The sequence below is a fragment of the Tachypleus tridentatus genome, chromosome 8 (assembly GCF_004210375.1).
Source record: "Tachypleus tridentatus isolate NWPU-2018 chromosome 8, ASM421037v1, whole genome shotgun sequence".
Classification (NCBI taxonomy): Eukaryota; Metazoa; Arthropoda; class Merostomata; order Xiphosura; family Limulidae; genus Tachypleus; species Tachypleus tridentatus.
The window spans coordinates 86,526,972-86,548,060 of record NC_134832.1 but is presented as its reverse complement, the minus strand read 5'-3'; the positions used below and the strand labels follow the sequence as shown (position 1 = coordinate 86,548,060).

General features: G+C 30.5%; 1 protein-coding gene across 1 annotated transcript in view; it reads right to left on the bottom strand.

Annotated features, from left to right (window-relative positions):
- Positions 1-21,089, bottom strand: part of LOC143223952 (uncharacterized) — a 90,113-nt gene that overhangs the window by 10,621 nt on the left and 58,403 nt on the right. Inside the window, exons 3-12 of the mRNA XM_076452424.1 lie at positions 20,025-20,125; positions 18,270-18,386; positions 15,665-15,722; positions 14,171-14,263; positions 13,406-13,567; positions 8,579-8,734; positions 5,203-5,298; positions 4,677-4,806; positions 4,105-4,255; positions 3,484-3,494 (exon numbers count right to left, since the gene is read on the bottom strand). Of these exons, the coding sequence (XP_076308539.1) occupies positions 3,484-3,494; positions 4,105-4,255; positions 4,677-4,806; positions 5,203-5,298; positions 8,579-8,734; positions 13,406-13,567; positions 14,171-14,263; positions 15,665-15,722; positions 18,270-18,386; positions 20,025-20,125 (1,075 nt within the window). The remainder of the gene's footprint in view (positions 1-3,483; positions 3,495-4,104; positions 4,256-4,676; positions 4,807-5,202; positions 5,299-8,578; positions 8,735-13,405; positions 13,568-14,170; positions 14,264-15,664; positions 15,723-18,269; positions 18,387-20,024; positions 20,126-21,089) is intronic.

The window sequence follows — 21,089 nt, the reverse complement described above, 5'->3', positions numbered from 1 at the left end:
CTTGTTTGTTAGTGAATATTAAAAACAACAAAAGAGGTCAATTTATATAATTCATACAGTGTGAAATATAAACTGTAAAATGATTAACATACTCTCATACCAATTACTATAACTTACTTTTTCATCATACAAAAATGCAGCACTTAGAATTAACAAAATGTACTTAAAAATGATGTAAAGATACATATTATGAAAACAGTTTCTTTCTCATGAGGTTTGATTAGTTTTATAGTCATTCAGCCATGAAATAGTTTTGTTGCTTTACATTTGAGAGTGCTAATCAAGTAGGGAATCTGTGTGTTCTTCTTTTTTTGGTTTAAAGTTTTTTAACTCAAGGAGATATTTTCAAATACCATTGCTTATTATGTTTACATATTCAGCTTTCAGTGCATTCACTTACTTATATACTTGCTGTTTTAGTACATACGAAAAAAAATTAATAAAAATTAAAAGATAGGTAATGTGTTTTCTAAATGCTCATTACTTCAGAGTTGATATTCATGAAAATAGAATTCTAATCAGCACTCGAAAAGTAACTTATGATTTACTAAAGTTAATATAACAAACTGCCTTTATGTACATGTTGTGATAAAGCATTATATGAGAAAACCAAAATCTATAATGATATTGTAATTCACTAAACTATGTTATGTATCCTTGTTATTAGTGACATTTATTACCATCATCTCAATAACTTTGTGAAAGTTTTCTAACTTAAAAGATTTAGGTTAGCCCTAAAACCATACACTAAAAAAAAACATTACAAAATAATCTTCACAATAAGAAAATAATAATATATAATAATTCTTAGATTATTTTAAACATTGTTATTGATAATATTAGAAAAACATTTTCATGAAAAATTCTCAACCCCGATTAGACTAAATGGGATTTATATTTATCTAAATTTGAAATGTCCATATCTACAAGTATGATTCTAAAATACCCATTTGTTTACTTACAGAAGGATTTTTAATGCCATTGTTGCTTCTTCTGCCATTAGAGGTCACAGGAATATTCAAACTGTTTTGACTGTTATTATAATTAATTTGACTGTCTTCAATTTTATAAAAAGATAAAACATCTTGGCTTGTGCTTCGTAATCTTCTCCCCCTTTTGGTTTCTGACAACGACTAGAAGGTTTAAAATTCGACTTTTAACTAGTATAACATCAATAACAGATTTTTTCTAAAACACTAAGTTCAACTAGTTCATACATCTCTGTCAATTTTTTTTTTGCTGAGAATTATTTTAAATATTAATACTGATATTATTGTAAGTATTTATATCCATCTATAAGTATAATGTTATGTCTGCTAATGTGGTGTTAGACCACAAAAGTTTTGAGTATAAAACAGGTAATGCCATTAGTAACCTGATTTTTTTTTATTTCAATGTAATTAATCAGTATAGATATATGAATAAATGTTTAAAACAATACTCACATTTTTTGAGCTGGTGAGGGTATCATTCTAAGAGATGAGAAAAAAAGGAAAATAAATGGTACAAATAGGTCATTAATGTGTTAAAAATAGCAAAATAAACTTCATTAGAACAAAGTTTTGTAATATGCAAATAAGATGAAAAAATATTTCAAAGTAAATTAACATTAAATCCTACATTTAATGCATAGGTTTATTAATATTTAGTGAATACTTTAACACTCCTACGAAAAGTAAGGCCTAATAGGCCACAGAGCAACTTGAAAGGTTATTAATATTAGGCTAATAATTTTGTATTTAAATGAAATGAAATAAAATGAAATGGCAATTTCATTTAAATACAAAATTATTAGCCTAATATTAATAACCTTTCAAGTTGCTCTGGGGCCTATTAGGCCCCACTTTTCGTAGGAGTGTTAACATAACCTGATGTATCGAATTAAACTGAAATATTTTTACTTTAGTGCTTTCAATTAATATATTATTGGTGGGATTCTACTTTTTTTAAACAACAGTTTTTAAGGGTATTTGCAAAGTCATGTCTCAAGATACCATTTGCACAATATAATTAGCACTTAATCACAGTAGCTAATTTTAATATAAAAACAGGAAAATGCAATTGCAATAAAACATGAAAGCTACAAATTCCAATCAATAAAACTCAATCATATTTGAAAAAAAATTGCCTGAGGTACAAAATATTAGAAAAATCTACTTTTTCTCCTCCCAGTACCACAAACCACTTCCACATAAACAGAATACAATGTTTAAGATTTTGGATTAATTTGACAGTGAACAAATCAACATGATAGCTCTATTTTTGGGAAAGATATATGTATCAAATTTTACATCTAACTAACCTCTTCATACTCGCACACACATATGTATATATATGTATTCATTCAAGTATTTTATATATATTTTGTCAACATATAGTCCTTTAGAGTTTATGGAGTGGAGCACTTAAAATTCCCATGAGCTGATAAAAAATCATGGCTTACGTTAATGTTGCCAGGAACTAAATGATATTTAATATGCAAATAATTTTTAAAGACTTTTTAAATTTTTATTAAGTAATACAGTCTTCCTTAAGCTTGTGCCAAACTTTACGGGGCTCCTGCTATAAACAAAAGCAATGTAATAATATTGTTGCATTACCTTAAATAAAATTGTTTCAGGATGTGCAGTCAAGGGTTTTTGAACTAGTGAAATAAATATTCATATATATTTGTATGTTAAACCTCCACAGTTCAGATTTTTCAGGAACTGATGTAACTCCCTACAATGAATCTGTCTTTCTAGTAATAGGATAAATAATGAAGGTTAAAAGACCCTACTTGCCCAGTTGGCAAAGGATAATGACAAAACTTATTGTTTTGGGTATCGGATGACATGAATTCCATATCCCTGATAACAATGTAAATAAATATATTTATAAAAAGGACTTCTGAATAATTTCATACACTTTTAAAATATTTGAGCAGCTGTTTAATCTCTTTTTAACCTGTTGTGTAAATCTCTTAAAACTTGTAGCCTTTCAATATTGCTTTTTAACTAGATTCTTAAACAAATTTCTGTTATTATTATTATTATTATATGTTGTGGTTGCTAACTGAGTTGCAGTGCAATTTATTGTCCAATAATTCAGAGACTTTTTTATACATTAATGTTTTCACAATATTGATAGCTACACTCAAGTAACTGTTATGAACTTTTAAAAGCATGGCAGTTATAAATATAAAATTATCTATTTTAACTTATTATTAAATGTATTATCATAGAAAAATTGCATCAGTTACAGTTTTTAAGGCAAATATGAAACCTATGACCAGCAGCTGCATAATAAATTAATATACAGAAAACGAATTAATCATAATAACATCCAATAACAAGGTCAACAAGTTCCAATCATGTCAAATAAATAATAAAAAAGTTACAGAAATCAGAATATAATGATTTCAAACAAAACATCAGGTAACATGTGATTTCTCATCCATCCAACTTTTTCAAGTATGAAAACATTTTTAGCATTGGGACATACCTTCTTGACACCTAAACAAAAAGAAAAAATTGCAGAGTTTAGAATAAATTTCTACATAAAACACAATACTGTACAGAGTTTTCAATAATATAAACATTATGTTATTTGCATTGCTTCATGATGTTGGTAATGTAATACAAAAAAATGGAAATTTACTTTTAATATCAATTTTACTGATTTTTGCAAACAGGTCATTTCTGTTAATACATGTAAATTTATTAAATACCAAAAACATCAAAAATCTATCAATATACCTAAAATATATTTTTTAATGACATAATAAGAAACACTACCAATGAAAATATCAATTTAAAGCAAATAAAAACCTTGGAGGCATGTAAACTAATAAAAAAAGTTTTTCACTCAACCAAATAAATCTAGTTATGTCAAATAAAACCTTAGAAGTACATAAATTAATACAGTACTTTTACCACTAAAGTTAAAAACTAAAATAAATAGAAACATTTTGTTATGCAAACTAATAAAATATTCTTTTCACTCAACCAAGTAAATCATATTAAATGAAGTTCAAGTAGTGTCTTCAACATTTTCTTCTTCTAAAAATAAACACTTTATGACAATTTATAAAAGATTTTTTTCTGAGAGTGTGTACACTGAGGTCAAATTACATGTATGTTGTGTTTACCTTTTTTAAGTTTAAATGCTCGATTCAGACTGATTTCAGACTTTCTCCTTTCTTGTTTTCTTTTTTCAAGATACTCAGGTGCAGAAAGCTGTCTTTTAGTATTGCTTTTATCCACAGATATAGGGTCTGAAATTTGTTAATCATTTTTTTATTCTTAATAAAAGAAAGGTATTAAACTTTTGTTCGGTGTAGCATTACAAAAACCATATTTGTTAAAAACAAAACTGAATCTACAGATAATTTAAACACTCATTCTCTTCACTTATTTAAGTAATTACTCTCTCCAAATGTAGAACTAAACCCACTATTATTACAACACATGCCAAATCTGCATGATGCTGACTGAGATTTTGCAAAACACATATAAATGTCATTTTGACAATAGAATCATTTATATTCTTTTTAGTTAATGCATACACTTGACAGTAACAGTAAAATTATCATTGCAAGATCCAAAGTTTAACTCATATTTCATGTCAAACTATTCTAACTTGTATTGATTTTATTAATCAAAGAATGGAGGTTATTCTTCACTATTTTGACTTACCTTCTTGCTTGTTTTGACCTAGTTCCATGACTAACTGCCGGGCATGTGAAGGAATAACAGCATTATAATTCTCCAGGATAACTCTCTTGAGTTCCAGACACCATTCTCTCTTTTGTTCCATATTTCTAGCCTATATTAAAATAGTTAAGCTTGAAACACCATAACTCCTGTCTATGTTAACCAGCCCATTTCTCAAAGAATCTTACAGTATTACATGCTTTGCTAAACTTTGATGAACTTCAGTAATCCTTACATGACATAAATTCCAGATAAGAAGCCAACTTCCAAAATAACTTTAGTGATAAAAACTTAATGATATTTGGCTTCTCACTTGGCTGTTAGCTGCAGTTCATTTTAATTAGTTAATTTTACACATAACAAATTTCCTTTATATCTGAATTTCACACATTTTTCTACCTCAGAAAATATGACCAGAAAATATTATATTTAAAAATGTCTTTAAAGAATAAGCCTAATCTATTGCCTCAATAATATGCTGAAGATTAATAACATTTCATAAAGATACCTGGAAAGTGTACTGCAGCCGAGGGTTATCAAAGGGTATTACATGGAAACACAGCGGCTCTCCCTGGATGCTTTCAATTAACATTAAGTTTGAGCACTGAAAATAAAAAACAAACAAGATTGTTGTTGGAAATATTAAATAAAATGGTCTTTTCCATGTTAATTTCTTCCTTTATTATCTGCCCTTGGTTTGGTGGTAAGCATGATGGCTTAAAATGCTAAAATTTAGCATGGTGGGCAAAGCACACATACTTCATTATGCAACTTTGCACTTACCAACAAACAAATTTTTTTATAAATGTATTTCAAATATTCTTCAAACTTTTACTTTCATACACTGAAAACATTAATCCTTTATATTATATTGTAATGAAAATTGTCATTTTCCTACACTAAAAATGTATTTCTGAAAATACTTACCTCTTCTTGTGCTTTAGGTCTTTCCTGGTGAAAATTTCTCTTCTCTCCCCATCTAACCATTGATTTGAATTTTACTTCACATGCTCCAGCCTTTACACCCCACTATACTGCCCATAGCAATACAAATATTGTGATTTTCTCCACCTGTGTCAATGGACCCTTTACATCAGATCCACATATAAGTACCCTGTCATTACATCTTATTCACTTTGAGACTGTCCAAATTTACAGACCTGAAACTAGCCATTTCATAATGATGATGGGCAAAAGAGTGTGAGAGGACATAGGTATTATCCAAAATGCCTTTTCAGTATAGGAAAATGTTAATTTCTGAAACATACTTCCTCTGACACTTTAACGAGAATTCCACATTGACAGGATTGAGGGTTCTCACTACTTCTGGTACAGGTATGCTCTACAGCCAGACAACATGAAATATAATTCATGGGCTGTAAATGCTGACCAGTCACAAAGGCAAAATTCTAATATCTTTAGATAAACAGGAATTCATCCAGACCGTAACCAAGCAGACAAAGTGCCATGTCTCATCACTCAATTTACAGAACTGTGGACACAAATCAAGATTCAAAATGTAGTGGATAGGACACAAGGACAACTTTATATTTGGTCTTATTTAGTTATGTGGTATTATTGAATCCCAACTTAAAATTTACAGAATGTTGCATGTCAAGCCACCAGAATTATGATGAGAAGGTATGCAATAAAAAAGTGGACAAACCCTCGCCCCAACCTGAAAAAGTGCAAAATGCAACAAATTAAACACAGAATTACAAGACCTATCATGCCTCACTCAACTTGAAGAAACAGAGATTACAAACTGAAGTCCTAGCTCCTCAACCTAAGAGACAAAGCAATACCTTCTGCCCCCAGAATTATGATGTAGAACAAACTAAGTTCAACCAGTGGCACAGGAAGCAATACTCCACATGCAGAATAATGAAGAGTCACAGAACCCTCTCCCATGGTCATCAATATAAAGAGAATGACCAAAAAAGAAGGGCTATGCACAATTCAACCAGATATTAAAGAGCCTTCTCTGTAATTTCAAAAATACTCCTAAATGAATGAAGGACTGTGTGGGGATAAGAACAGACTTCTCCATATTTGACAAGAAACCTAGCTTTTCCCATTTTTAATAAAAGAGCTCAAGTAAGAAATTCTGCCAAATGGTGGAAAGGAGCAAGAAGAAGCCAATCATCCATATAATGGTGAGTGTGAATGCTCATTGAGGAAGTACAATGTGAAGAAGATCTTACAATAAGGCAAAAGAAGTATGGGGCAGATGCAAGACAAAATGGTAGAATGCAAAATTGAAAAACCTGTTCTTCATGCTCAAAATGAAAATACTGACAAGAAGATTCTGTGAACATAATATAAAAGTAGGCATCAGTGACAGCAAACTTCATCATCCATAGACTGGGTACAAAGTTCCATTAGAGGGAAAGAAACAACTCCCTTGTAAACTGAGGAGAGTTGAGAAAGTGGTCAATGCAGTCCATAGCCTCTGAGTAGAAGATCCTTGATTGCTTGTGCCCAATTATTTGATGTAAAAACAATCCTTGGAGAGGGACAAGAAACTGGTATGGTAAATAATGGAGGAGGAGATGTGAAATGAAGAACCAACCATAATGTAAAAACTTTAATGACCCACTGATTGGTGGCAAAGGACCTCCAATACAGATACAAACTGAATTGAGCCACTACAGTACTAAACCACATGGGGTAAAGTTGTCTGAAACTTGAGCAGGATATAAGCAATAGGCCTCAGACAACAGCTACAAATAAAATAAAAACTGCAAAACTATTGTAAGGGGCAGTAAAATCCAGAAAAACTGAGTGGCATAAAGCCTAGTACCCTAAATAAAATGAATAGGACCTAAGCTATATGAATCTAAACATGGGTCCTCCAAGTAATGGAAAGCTAAGGTAAGCTGATCCAATAAATGAGGAGGACAAGGCATGGCAGCATCCTACTTTTGATTGAGTAGGAAACCTCCACATGCACAGCAATGTTTGGTGAAGGTGGAAAAACTAGGTAATCAGCTGATTGACTTTTCCCCAACAAAGAAGACATTACAACTTTGGTATACTAGTTGCAAAAACAGTACAGGAGGTGGGATGTCTGTCTGAGGTTTGTGATTAGCTGTCTGAAGAAAGAAAGGAGCCATAAAAATAGAATACAGATTCCTCTCTGCAAATTCAGCCTCTAAGCCAACAGAATAAACATCAGTCTTCATGCAAGACTCCAACTTACTGCATATGAGAGACTTGGTATCCTTTATAAAAAGGGTGACACCCCATGATGCCTTGGCAATGCTAGACTCCAGAGGTGACAGGTTAGAAGCAGTAAAAAAATCTGCATGAGGGATGTGAATAAGAGAAGTAATATTAGAAATGTCTCAGGTATTTATTTTTTTAGAAATTATGAAAACAGACAATAAACTAAAAACTCCAAAGAATGAGTAAAAAAACTGTTATCCAAATCACAGGTATAACTGAAGTTGTACCACAATTAAAAGAATCCCAGGGTAACCACATAAAATTGTTGTCATAATTATTTGCTGTTGAAAAAGTGAATAATAAATAATAAAGGGGAGCTTATATACAGATCTGGTGTCAGAGGCACATTGATATAAGTCAAGAGAATCACAAAATTTGTACCAATGCTTAGATGGGCAAAGAAAAGAATATTTTATCAGGACATAGCTAAAGTCTGATAGGAAGTGTGTTTTGAAACTCATAATTGTAAATTCAGCCAAACTTTTACAGCTTTTTCTCTCAAATACACCTTCAGTTAAATAATAAATATTCTGTGTTCAAAAGATTTAGTCATAAAAACCTAGCAGACTTCTTGTGGTGTCTAGATTTTTTTTCTTTAAATAACAATGTTTTTCATATAGAAAAATTCTAGTGTTTTTATACGACAAAACACTCACCATAATGTGTGTTTTGTAAATGAGTATTCCTTCTTCCTTCTTCTTAGCTATAAGCAACATTTTATTAAAAAGAAATAGGTGACGCAGAGCTTTGGCTCCAAACATGCGGAATGTTCCCTCAGCCATCAATTCTCCAAAGGTTGTAAGATCCTCACCCTGAAAATTTATTAAAGAGACTTCCACATACTTATTTCTACAGTAGATAAACTGAAAACCTTAGTTTCAAAATTTACTTGAAAAACAGTAATATTCCATCCTTACCTAATAATTGGAAATATAAAATTTACAAGGAACTTATTATTCTGTATTCAAAAGTAATCTAAATAGACAGTCACCAAATCTATTACCAAATGTTGAATAAGTATTGCAAATATTAAAACTTACTTCATTATGCAAAATTCATTCAGTTTTTTATAATCAAACTTTTCACTTGAACAAAAATAGAGTCAAAAGAGTAGCTCTGAGGTTTGAAAACAGCAAGGGTACATGGAAGAGTAAAAATATTTTTATGACTTTAATGCTTCTTAACTGGTTAATTGTCTAAAACTGAATTTATTTTACAGTCCTGGAAAATAAGTTTTTGCAGACGAAATTGCTTTAAAAGATATCCTGAATTATAAAAAAATATTAAATTACATGATGAAAGGGAAGTTAATATTTCTTAGACGTTTATATGTCTGCATACATTTTAAATAACTGTCCATTTAGTATTGTACAACAACACTGCATACACTTCAAATACAACTGCCAAAATATTGCATTTTTAGTTAGATTTGGCTTAGCTTTATTTCAAGTTATTGGTAAATCACAAAACAGATTAAACACATTGTTTCATTAAGTACATACAATCTAAAGGCTAGTTGGTTGTCTCTTCATATCTTAAGGATAAACTCAATTACTTAAATTTACATCCATTATTTTGAATTCAGCTTATATGTAGGTTATAAATCAAACTAAATACATTGTATTATTAGATAAATGTCAACTAAGGACAAGTTATTGTCACCTCCATATTTCAAAGATAAACTTAATTCCTTTAGTGTGAAGATAAAGCAATGCTAAAATATTGTAATATATTTGATTCTCAAATATCAAGCTCAACGGTTTCATCAATACATTACTTGCATTTAGCATTGAGAATTTATCCTCAGGCTAAAAATACAATGGTTAAGACTAGCGTAGGAGTTGTGTGCTCACAGTTTATTAGAAGTCATGGATGCAATGAATGGGTCTTATCTGAGAACTTTGGACTTGTATGAAGATTTAAGGAGACTAGCAGTAAAGATGAGCAATTTGCTTGCAAAACCTACAGGTTAGAGGCTATTCTAATTAGAGTAGAAACAATAAATAAAGAGAAGAATAAACTGTGGCAAACAGCAGCATGGCTTCAAGAGGAAATTGAGTGTTTATATGCAAGGGATATGTTAATAGACAATTAATGTCTGAGGAAATCAGAAACAGTACTATTAGGGTTAAAAATAGTAGACTGAATTGTAATTAGCATTTCCAATTAAGCATCAAATTTTAGCCTTCAGCTTGTATAAATGAGGAATTATTGATGAGAAGGAAAACAAAAGGTACAGAAGGATTGGAATGATAAACTTAAGGAGGATATAGTTATATGTGATTATTTGATAAGGCTTGTGGATAGGATAGTCTATGGAACAAATAGGGATAAAAGAATTAGACTGTTATTCAGGGTTATGAGAGAAAGATTTTACTGACAGAGTAAGGGATATAATGAAGGAGACTAGCAATGATATAGTTTTTGTTGTGTACATAGAGGCTAACATTGTAGGGAAAGGTAGGTTAGAGGAGCTAATTGATAAGTACAGTGGATTGATAAAGACATTTAAAGAAAAAAGCCATAACATAATTGTGTCTAGGGCTATGTTGAGAATGAACAAGATACAGGCTTGAAGCCTATTGCAAGAATTAGCTTGGAACAAATTTTGTGTCTTGACATAGAGGTGAGAAAATTCACATTTACAGTCTTTAGTGCCAGACAGATATTTAGATAAAGTTATTGAGGAAATGAATCAATGTCACCAGAAACAGTTAATGGAATAGCAAGGAAAATAACTGAAAGAATTAATCTTAGTGAAGAGACATTGATTACACAGTTTGTTGCTATACACCCTAAGTTAATTGTCTTGACTGATTTTACTGAAGATATTAGATGAGGAATAGAAATAAGTTCTGTAAGGACAAATAACAGCATATTTTGGTTATAGTCTTATGGAATAGGCCACTAGTTGATGGAAGATCCCACTGTTACCAACAAGACAAAAGAATCACTTTTAAAAGTGCAACAAACAAGAATTAGACTTGAAAGTGCTTGAAGTGGGTGGAATTTCCTGAAGATATCTTTTAAGATACCAGCTATACCAACTATGACCAAGAGGATTTCTTGCATTAATTTAGTTGATAACTTAACTGATGTGGTGCATATGTTACTCAACATAATAGAAGGCATTATCAATTAACACCTAGATCTTCAGAACAAAGATTCTTTAGAGATAGTATTCTTCTAACATAACCTTGTGATTTTTGATATCAATGAAATGCTCCATAGTGTATAAATAGAAAGACTATTTGTATATAGTTGTCTCTGCGAGTTCTTTATTCCACACATAAACTTTTAACTTAGTAGCTTGTGTGCTTCACTCATGAATGCACAGTGCAAAATCCAAACAAGTGTCTTTGTAACAAATGTATAGTTGAACTCCATGTCTTAAGTCCACAGGCTGCCCATATACCCATTACAGTACTAAAAAGAGGAGAAGGAGTGGCATTATATTTAAAATGTAAGTTTCCTCCTCTTGAAGTTGATAATATCGAGAATAATAACCATTTGGGTTTTGTTATCATAGTGTTTCCCAACCCATGGTATGCAGACTCTTAGGTGGTTAAAAGAGAATTCTCAAGAAAAATTTTGTAATGGTGTCTTTTTCTACTTTTTGTGTTCTACAGTTCTCACCAATATTTTAATTTCCTTATAACATATTTATTAAAAAAAATACCTACAGATTTCAGACAATATTGTTTTTGTTGAGTCAAACCTTAAAGCCCTGAGTTCTTCAAAGAAACTTAGAATCTCATTAGTTTTAATTAAATTATTTTGTTTTTCTTTTTTTTATTATGTTTCAAGAATTATATTTCAATTTTACTGGTTACTAACTGCAAACTAATAACAGTATTAGCTATTCAGACTTTACTATAAACATGTTAGATCGTGTGTTACAGAAACTTTTTATTTTAAATAAATTCAACACATTTGAAAGTTATTTTATTTTACAAAATTTATTACTGCTTAAAAAGGGTTCACTGTGAAAACAATTATTTCTCAAGGGACTCATGAAGAGAAAAACATTGGGAACTTCTGTGTTAACAGATATAAATGGAAAAGGCTTTTAGTAGGAACATGTTACAGATCATCAGATGATACTAATGAAATTAAGAAGAATCCTTGCAGTGAGATTAAGGTTTAAGCTGTTAATGATATCATAATTATAGGTGATTTTAATTTCAGGTAAATATACTGGAAAATGTTGAGAGAGAAAGGTTTTCTTCACCAATTGGTCAAGGAACCTACTAAAGACAATGTTATTTTACAGTTATTGTTAACTCCTAATATATAAATGGTTAAGAGGGTAGAAACTGGAAAAAATCTAGGTACAAATAATCATTGCTTTATTAGATTTGATGCTTTGCTCAGTTGGAGATCAGGGATAATATTTTTGTTGCAAATTCCAAACAAGGAAGTAACAAAAATTATCTGTTGTGAATTGGGTACATGAATTATCTGAGGACATTGATAAGTTATGGAAATTTTTAAAGGTAGATTTAAATATTCAAAATAAACATGTTCCTTATAGAAAGAAAAGAGTGGTTGAAGAAAAACCAAAAAATGACTGGCTCACAAATGATAAAATGGATAAACTTAAAGAAAAGTATGAGAAGCTTAAGAACTTTAAATTGACTGGTATGACTGGAAATTTTGAAGATAAAGAAATGAGGTTTATCATTTTTCCAGTAATTATAGGTTTATTAGTCTTACATCAATTGCAGGAAAAGTTTTTGAAAGGGCAAATAGGATATTAGGTTGTATCTACATAAATATGATACAAAGTTGGTTATAATTTCATTGCATAGGTCATTGGTTAGGCCATATTTGGAGTATTGTGTTCCATCTTAGGGTCTTTACCTTAAGAAGGACATTGAACTGTTTGAAAGGATTCAGAGGAGGGCTACTAGGATGAAAATGCTGTCATACAAGGAGGGGTTAAGTCTCTTTAAAATGTTTTCTCTTGACAAAAGAAGAGTTAGAGGGAATCTTCCTGAGGTGTTTTATGTTGCTAATGCAATTGATAGTGTTGATGCATCTACTTTTATGCTTAATGGTAGAACCAGGGGGCATAAATGTAAATTTTAGTACCACAGGAATCACTTTTGGCTAAGACAGTTTCATTTTTCTAACAGAGTGATTGGTATTTGGAACAGGTGGCCTTCGGTTGTTGTACAGGCAATATGTTTAAGTAAGTTTAAAGGAAGGCTTGATAAATATATGAATGATAAAGACTGGCTTTGAGTTGTTTATAGTTTTTACTTTGGTTTAGTAGATGAGACAAGCTAAATGGACCTTGTTGTTCCTAAATATTATTTTAATCAGTCATTGAAAGTGGTATTTGAAAAGATTTACAAAATGTGTTTTTGATTAATTTAAAACAATACTGTATAAAAAATTGTGAAATACAAAAAAACAAGGCTAAAAGTCATACTGTGCTGGTATCTTAAGTTAAATTCATAGTTTCTTTAAGTGCTTACCTCCCAGCCATACAACAATGACTGTATCTCCTGAACTCTCACAGCATGTTCATGTTTTTTCTTCATGTCATTAATGTGATAAGCTATTCCTGTCATCACTGAAAGAGCATTTTTGATGTCAGGATATCCATCACTCTCTTTGTCTGAGTATTTCACAATGTTCTGAAGAGAATATACACAATTCATATCATTAACTTAAATAACTTATAGTATAAAGTATTGATCTTAGCTATACAAAAGCATGAAGAAGAATATTATGTTGTTCCCTAGAATATGAAAAAAAAAAAAAAGAGAACAGTATTGAGAATAAAGGTTGATTTGATCCTTAAAGAGAAATGATGCATCTTGGAAAACTCAGGAATAATAAATCCTTAACTTTTTTATTATAATTCATATAGATTTATATATATTTATAAAAATCATAATTATTATTAAAATCAGTATATATTACACAGGTTATCTTGTGGCCACAAGAATATACAATAAGCTGAAGCACTAATATAAGAAAAGAAATGGTCTGTTTTAAGGAAACACATATTAAACTGAAGATTACCTAGATGACAGAAGGTGGTACTATAACTAAAAGAATATATAATAAACTGAAATGTTTCACACATAAAAGGAAATGGTACAGTACTACAATTATATTAAAATCTTAGATTTGATGAAAGATCATACTGATGAATTAAAATACATAATAAGTTGAAGATCTCACATGCAATAGAAGATCATGTGGGGCTAAGAAAATATTAAAGTAATTCTCACATTTAAAAGGAGATGGTATTTCAGTATTCTTTGAACTGGCTTCAACAGGTATGAACCTAGAGGTAGACAGTGGTGCAAAGCTAATTGTCTTTCCTGAAAGAGAATTTTTTTAACATTTTAGGTTTGAGTTTTAATTCTAATTAGTGAATAAAGAGTAAAGTGACTTTTACTATCAAACATTTTATTTAAGGTGTAAATTTCTAATTAATCCTAGTTCATATACACTCTACTATAATTCCTTTAGTCTCAAAAATATACTCTTCAAAAAAAGAAACACAAAAGGGATATTTTTGTTATTTTAAAGAGAAATATATATAATAACATTAAAAGCTCAGAGTATGTGATGTTACACATGTTAAGGCACTGATTGTCAGACCAAAATGACAATAAAAGTTGTGCACTTTGAAAACTGAGGAAAACATCGGATTTTTTGCCAAAACACATTCGTGTCCAATAAATTTGTTTGAGAGATCTGCATTTTCTGCAAGTGCAACATGTGCAAAATCCCTATAAAAGTGATGGGTTCTCGGTTTCCATAGCTCAGTGTTAAGCCACCGACACGCAATACAGTTACGCCAAGACTGACTGAAGCACAATGCAACAAAGCCATTGGTCGCTTGGAAGCAGGTGAATCTCAATCAGATGTTGCCAGAGCTGTGAATGTCCACCCAAGCACCATCACAGGGCTATGGAATCGTCACCAACAACATGGATCAATTTGTGACCGTCCATGATCTGGCAGACCTCGTGTGACCACGCCCGCACAAGATCGCAACATCCGATTACGTCATCTTAGGGATAGGACCACCACTGCGACGTCTACTGCCTCAACCATACCAGGGCTGCGTAGGATTTCGATCAGGCCGTGCGCAACCGTTCACGAGATTCTTAGGCCCCATGTGCAACCCATCATGGTGAACGTCAACGACGTTTTTCAACATGACAACGCCCGTCCTCACACAGCCCGACTTACCCCTGTCTTCTTGAGACACCACAACATCAACGTTCTTCCCTGGCCCTCCAGATCACCAGATTAAACCCCATCGAACATCTCTGGGACGAGTTGGACTGACGCCTGCGACGGCGACAACCTCAACCGCAGACTCTACCTCAGCTTGCAGCAGCTTTGCAGGCTGAGTGGACAGCCATTCCACAGGATGTGATTCGTCATCTCATCACTTCCATGGGCAGGAGATGCCAAGCAGTTATTGATGCTCACGGGGCATACTCGTTATTGGCGTTGAGTGGCGTTAAACTTCAACTAGTGAGCGTGGACTTCGCCTTTGCAGATTTTGGATGTTCAACAGTGAATGTGCAAAGTTTCACACTTGTCATACAGAACTACTCGGAATAAACTTGTTATAATATGTCTCAAATTTTGCCTTTTGCATTTCTTTTTTTGCAGAGTATATGTTTGTAAGAAATTAAATGAAAACAACTTTTGTCAGTAAGCTTTTCAATAATGACTGACCAGTTATTAATGATCTTTCTTACCTTGAAGATTTCTGCAGTTTCTAAATTGTTCATTAACTCTTTAATGACTGATACACTTCTGAAATATAGAAAATTGTAATTTGCATATGAAATCAAATGCTCCAAACCATTTGAAAAAATAATTATAATATAATCTTAAACACCAATCTGTTCTTTTCTTTCCTAAAAATCTGTTTATGATTAATCACATGCAACAGAAAAGTTAGGAAAGAAGCAATTAATTTGGTTTTCAGGTATTATAGTAAGGTTTCTGATGAATATCAAATATATTGTAATTATGAAATTCTTACCAAAAGTAAGTATTTTTAATGGAACTAAAATTAAAAAATCATACAAATAAAGAGAATTGGAACTAACAGGATTTATGTTATAAACTAGTATATCAGATAACAAAAACTTTGAATGATTATAGTGCAAACCACTAACTGAAGAGCTTCAGTGTTAATGTTATTTTTAGTATTAAGCCTAATAATATTTATTAACTACTAAATAGGAGATTTAAGCTAGTTCAACATTCACACATGAAGCCAACAGTGCAAAATAATCCCAGTAAGTGTAATGAAAAATAAAAAAGATTTAAAAATCATTTTAAACATAATAACCATAAACCTTTAACAAAAGTAGCTATAAATAAAAATTAAATGCATTAATACTTTCTTATAACACATAATGTATATATATTACTAAGTAAAAATATACACAGACTCACTATATTAATAAATTTTTCTTTAATTGCAAGCTTTTGGCTCAATTACAACAGCTTATACCTTATATCTCACAACGATGCACTAAATAATATTTTTTTTATCAATGGAACACTTAAAGGAATCTTTCCTGACACACTAGGATTCACTGCAAAACTACAAAGAATAAAAAATAAACTTAAAATCATTGTAGTGGTCATAAGTTCTCCTACATAACATGACAGTCTTATGAAAGTAAAATTACCAGTTCCCAATATTTTCATAAAGAACTCAGTTTGAGTGTAATAAATAACATATTGCAGAAATACATTGTCCATTATGAGCAAGATTCAACTAACACAAAAGAGATATTACAAACTGTGCTAAAAATTTAACATTTAGGAAAATTACTACAAAATAGACTTTAAAAAATTTAAAAATAGTGGACAGAGAAATACCATTGAAGAGATCAAAATAAAAAAAATTATTACCACCAGTGAGAACTAATAAAAACAATGGTACTCAGTACTGTTTATACACAACTTATTAAAGATACTAAATATATCATTCATTGTAAATTCATCATTCATCAATGTTAACCTAAGCCTTAACAATATTTCTTTTGTGTTATTCATAACAACTACTTCTATAATGTATTATTTGAAATTTAAGCATTTTACTTTATTATATTACAGCTATGATTGTACTTTTCTTCTCACATGTGTTATATTCAAGTAATTATTTGATTTCAAATATTCTCAAACAAATACAAAGACAGATGTTTCAATTATTTAATCAATGTAAAATATTAAATCTTTGGCTGTTATTCTGCACAAATCATAATTTGTTTTCATCATTTTCTGAATGGTTAATAACATCTCTTTGAACTATTAATGATGAGTTGTGAATTCAATGAAAGTGGTCTTTGTTGGGACTAGATAATAAAAGAACAGATTAGGGCTCTACATTATCATTTCTTTACTAAAATCTGTGTTTTGGCAAGGAAAAAAAGAAAACAAACATGTAGTAGATGTTAGGTATTTTCATAATTGTTGCATAGACAACTGCCTTTAAAAAAAGTGTTCCACAGATAAAAAATTTGTATTATTCAGCCTGATGAAGGTTCTAGTAAGCAGACCAATATCTTGCTATCAAAGGAAAAGTATTTAATGTTAGAAAATAGTATGTATATTTTACATAGATAATTACTTAAGTTACAGAAGTTATCATATCTGATGAGCATGTTCGAGAGTTTAAATAGGGAATAAAAGCTGATTTATATGATTCACTAACAAACTCATTATTCTACTTTACATTATTAAAGGTTTCTCAGACTATATAGTTGAGTGTAACTATTGAGCAAGCTTGCTGAAAAGACTCAATTTGAATGATCTTATTCATAAAAAATGTTATCAACCTCCTAAACCAAAATATCTATGATTACCGGTATGATAACTCAACTGTTAAAGAGAAATTAATATTTATGCCAATATTCTTTAGGCTTGGAGTTGTGGTATGCAGTTTTTCATTCAAAAAAATCTAAACTTATCAATTTCAGCACTTTTATTTATTTCAAATGAGAATTTTTATATGTATAATTTGTAATGCAAATTCTGAATAACTCAGTCAAATACTTGAAAAATTTCTTTCTTTAATCTTCAAACAAATTGCAAAAAATTAGTTAACACTGTATTTCAGTTATACTTCAGTGATAATATCTCAAGTCTGTAGTATTATCTTCTCAGCTTTTGGTTAAACTGATTTAATTCACCTAAAACATTTTTATCATCTATCAAAATTTTATTCTTCAGAACACAATTTTTTAATTGTAAAAAATAAAAAGAATTTATTATTATATGGTACAATTATTTCAAGCTAAATACCATAGAAACCAATCAAATTCTGGTAGAAGATAAACTTACCGTGGGTAGTTTGTACAGTATTGAGTGTATATAACAAATCCCGTGCTGTTCTTCACAAAACAGCGAGCAACAGCCACAGGGTCAAGCCCACAGCCTTCTAACTCTTCTAGGAATGTGCTATTGAAATGCACATAGTGTTAACAATGTAGAAACTGACAAATTATTGTAATTAGCAATGTAGTTGTTGACAGTAAATTTTATAGCTAGCAGTGTAATTAACAATTAAGAAACAGCAGTTAACAGTTGATACTGGTTTGCTGTAACAAATACAGTTAGCAATAAAACTACTGGTCAACAAGCAGAAGTTATACCTCATAAAAGTTTTTAGGCAACTGTAATTTGAAATACAACTACTAGTTAATAAACAGCAGTAAGTTAACAATGGTTTGTGGTGTCAAAAAACAGCAGTTATAGCTAACTAGAATTTCTACATAACTGTAATTAGCTATAAAACTACTAATCAATGAATAACAGTTTTAGCTCTCAATGGTTTGTAGTGACAACAACAATTAGCAACAGATTGTTCAATTTGACAACTTAAAACAAAATCACTAGATGCTTCAATTAGCATATAGTTATTAATAAAAACATGGCAGTTGACAGTTGCTTAAAATAACAACTGTAGTTTATAGTATAATCTGTAATTAAAACTAATTGTTAAACAGCAGCTGTTTAAATTAACAATGCAATTAATACAAAATAAATACTAGAGCTAATGATAATTAGTTTCAAATAACATTAATTGCAACAGCAACAGATAGTTAAGAGACAGGAACTGTTTATAAACACCAAAATTATTAAATAATGCATGTAGCTGACAATGAAACTGTAAATACTTTCTTATCTGTTTATTACATAACCAAATGAACATTAAATACCCATTTCATCCCAGACGTTTGTACTTTAGAGATTTCATACCACTAATTTACAATCACTTTCAGTAACCATTATGAAACTGTATTAAATGAATGTGCAAAGGTTCAGTTAACTGGACTAACTCCATATTGGAGAAATAATGTTGACTAGTTCTCAATTTATGAAGCATATCTTCATGAAATGTGGCAAACTTTCAGTTAACAAAACAAGTTTTTGTACACAAGATATCAGATGTTCTACTAAAGTTTCTGTGGCAAAAATACATCCATTAAATGGCAAAGTTAATCTGACTTAGATTTTGATAAGGTGAAGTGCAAGTTGATTTTCATGTGAACAATAAAAATATTTTTGTCTATTGTTCAGACTGAAAATTGAATTTGTACTATTTTTACAACCTTTTGAATGCATATCTAAAGTTTTTCAGTATCTCTATATAGTGAATCTGGTATTTTCTCTACTCTAACATGAACTGTTGTGAAATAAGAAGTGTAGGTTGACATGAAAGGATGATAACTTTGACAATCAAATGCATAATACAATGTTGAATGGCACTACGTACAAAGTTATGCCATGAAAAATTTAGTCCCACCTATACACATGAGGTTAATAGCTTGCATAATAAAATGATAAGACACTAAAAAATTGTACTTAAGTATCTGACACATATCATAATATAATGTTAAACAGTAAGCATATAACCAAAATATACTATCAACTGAAAGTTACAATTTTCATGTACCAAAACTGTATCTCTGATAGGCACTTACTTACCTTCACTGATGTTTATTCTGCTAAACACAAGTTAAATATGCTTGATTTATGAATATTAATAAGACACAAGATTTTGATTGGTATTATAGATCTACTTAATGTACTTACTTGTTAAATGTATGAATATCTTCAATATTTCCAAAGAGATCTTTAAGAATTTCTTCACTGACTTTTGTGTATCCAGACTGCTGGATGTGGTGAAGATAACCCTATAGAAACAAGGCCAAACAAAATTTCTTCTCTGAATGTATATGTAACACAAACTACAGTTTCTGTAACCGAAGCTCTTCAACAGTGACTGAACTAGCATACTGATCTTCAAGGAGTAGAATGAACTCTAATAGAAGCAGCTGATTAGTATACAAGAACTTATCAAGACCTAAGTCTTCATATACCATTGTTATATTCATGCTACGATTCAAAAGAAGAAAGGTAACATTTTCATAAAAAAAAACTTCTGTCAATTTCATCAGACATTATAGTTTAAATTAACTCATGTTTTACATAAAAGAGGGCATTAATATTCAGTTTTAATCTCAAAATTCCCTTTCTGAACCTAAAATAAGTTTTTTTATGAATCTGATAATTTTAATAAAAAAGACCAACAACAGTAAGTACATATTGTTTGACTTCAAAAGATGCCATGCATGATTAGATAGTATCGAAATTATTAATTACAGTAAGAGTAACACAAACAGTAGAAGAGTAGCCTCTCTAAGAGAAAAGGGTCCACCTTCACAGGAAATTGATCCTTGTTAAAAAGTTTGAAAACAGACTTTTCACACAATCATAAATTTACATACCTTTAGAATCCTGATGAAACAGAAATACCAACATATACCAAACAAATCAAATTTTAACATTTAACATTGATTTACTTAGTTAATTTTGTCATTTTATATGAAAAATCTAATGCTCAAATAGAACTGAAACATATTTTCTATTTGCCATATCTGAACAAAGCTAAATAAAGTATCTACCCTCATAATTTACACAAATTATAATGCAGTTGGTATATATCCTTGCCATTTAAAGTTGTACAGTCACAAAAACTACGACTGTATTGTTGTTGAAATCATAATATTCATTTTTGCATCTTCTAATATAGATGTTTTGTAGAATTTCGTTTTTCTAAGAAGTTCTCTTAAATTGTTAAGGGGATGCCCTTGACCA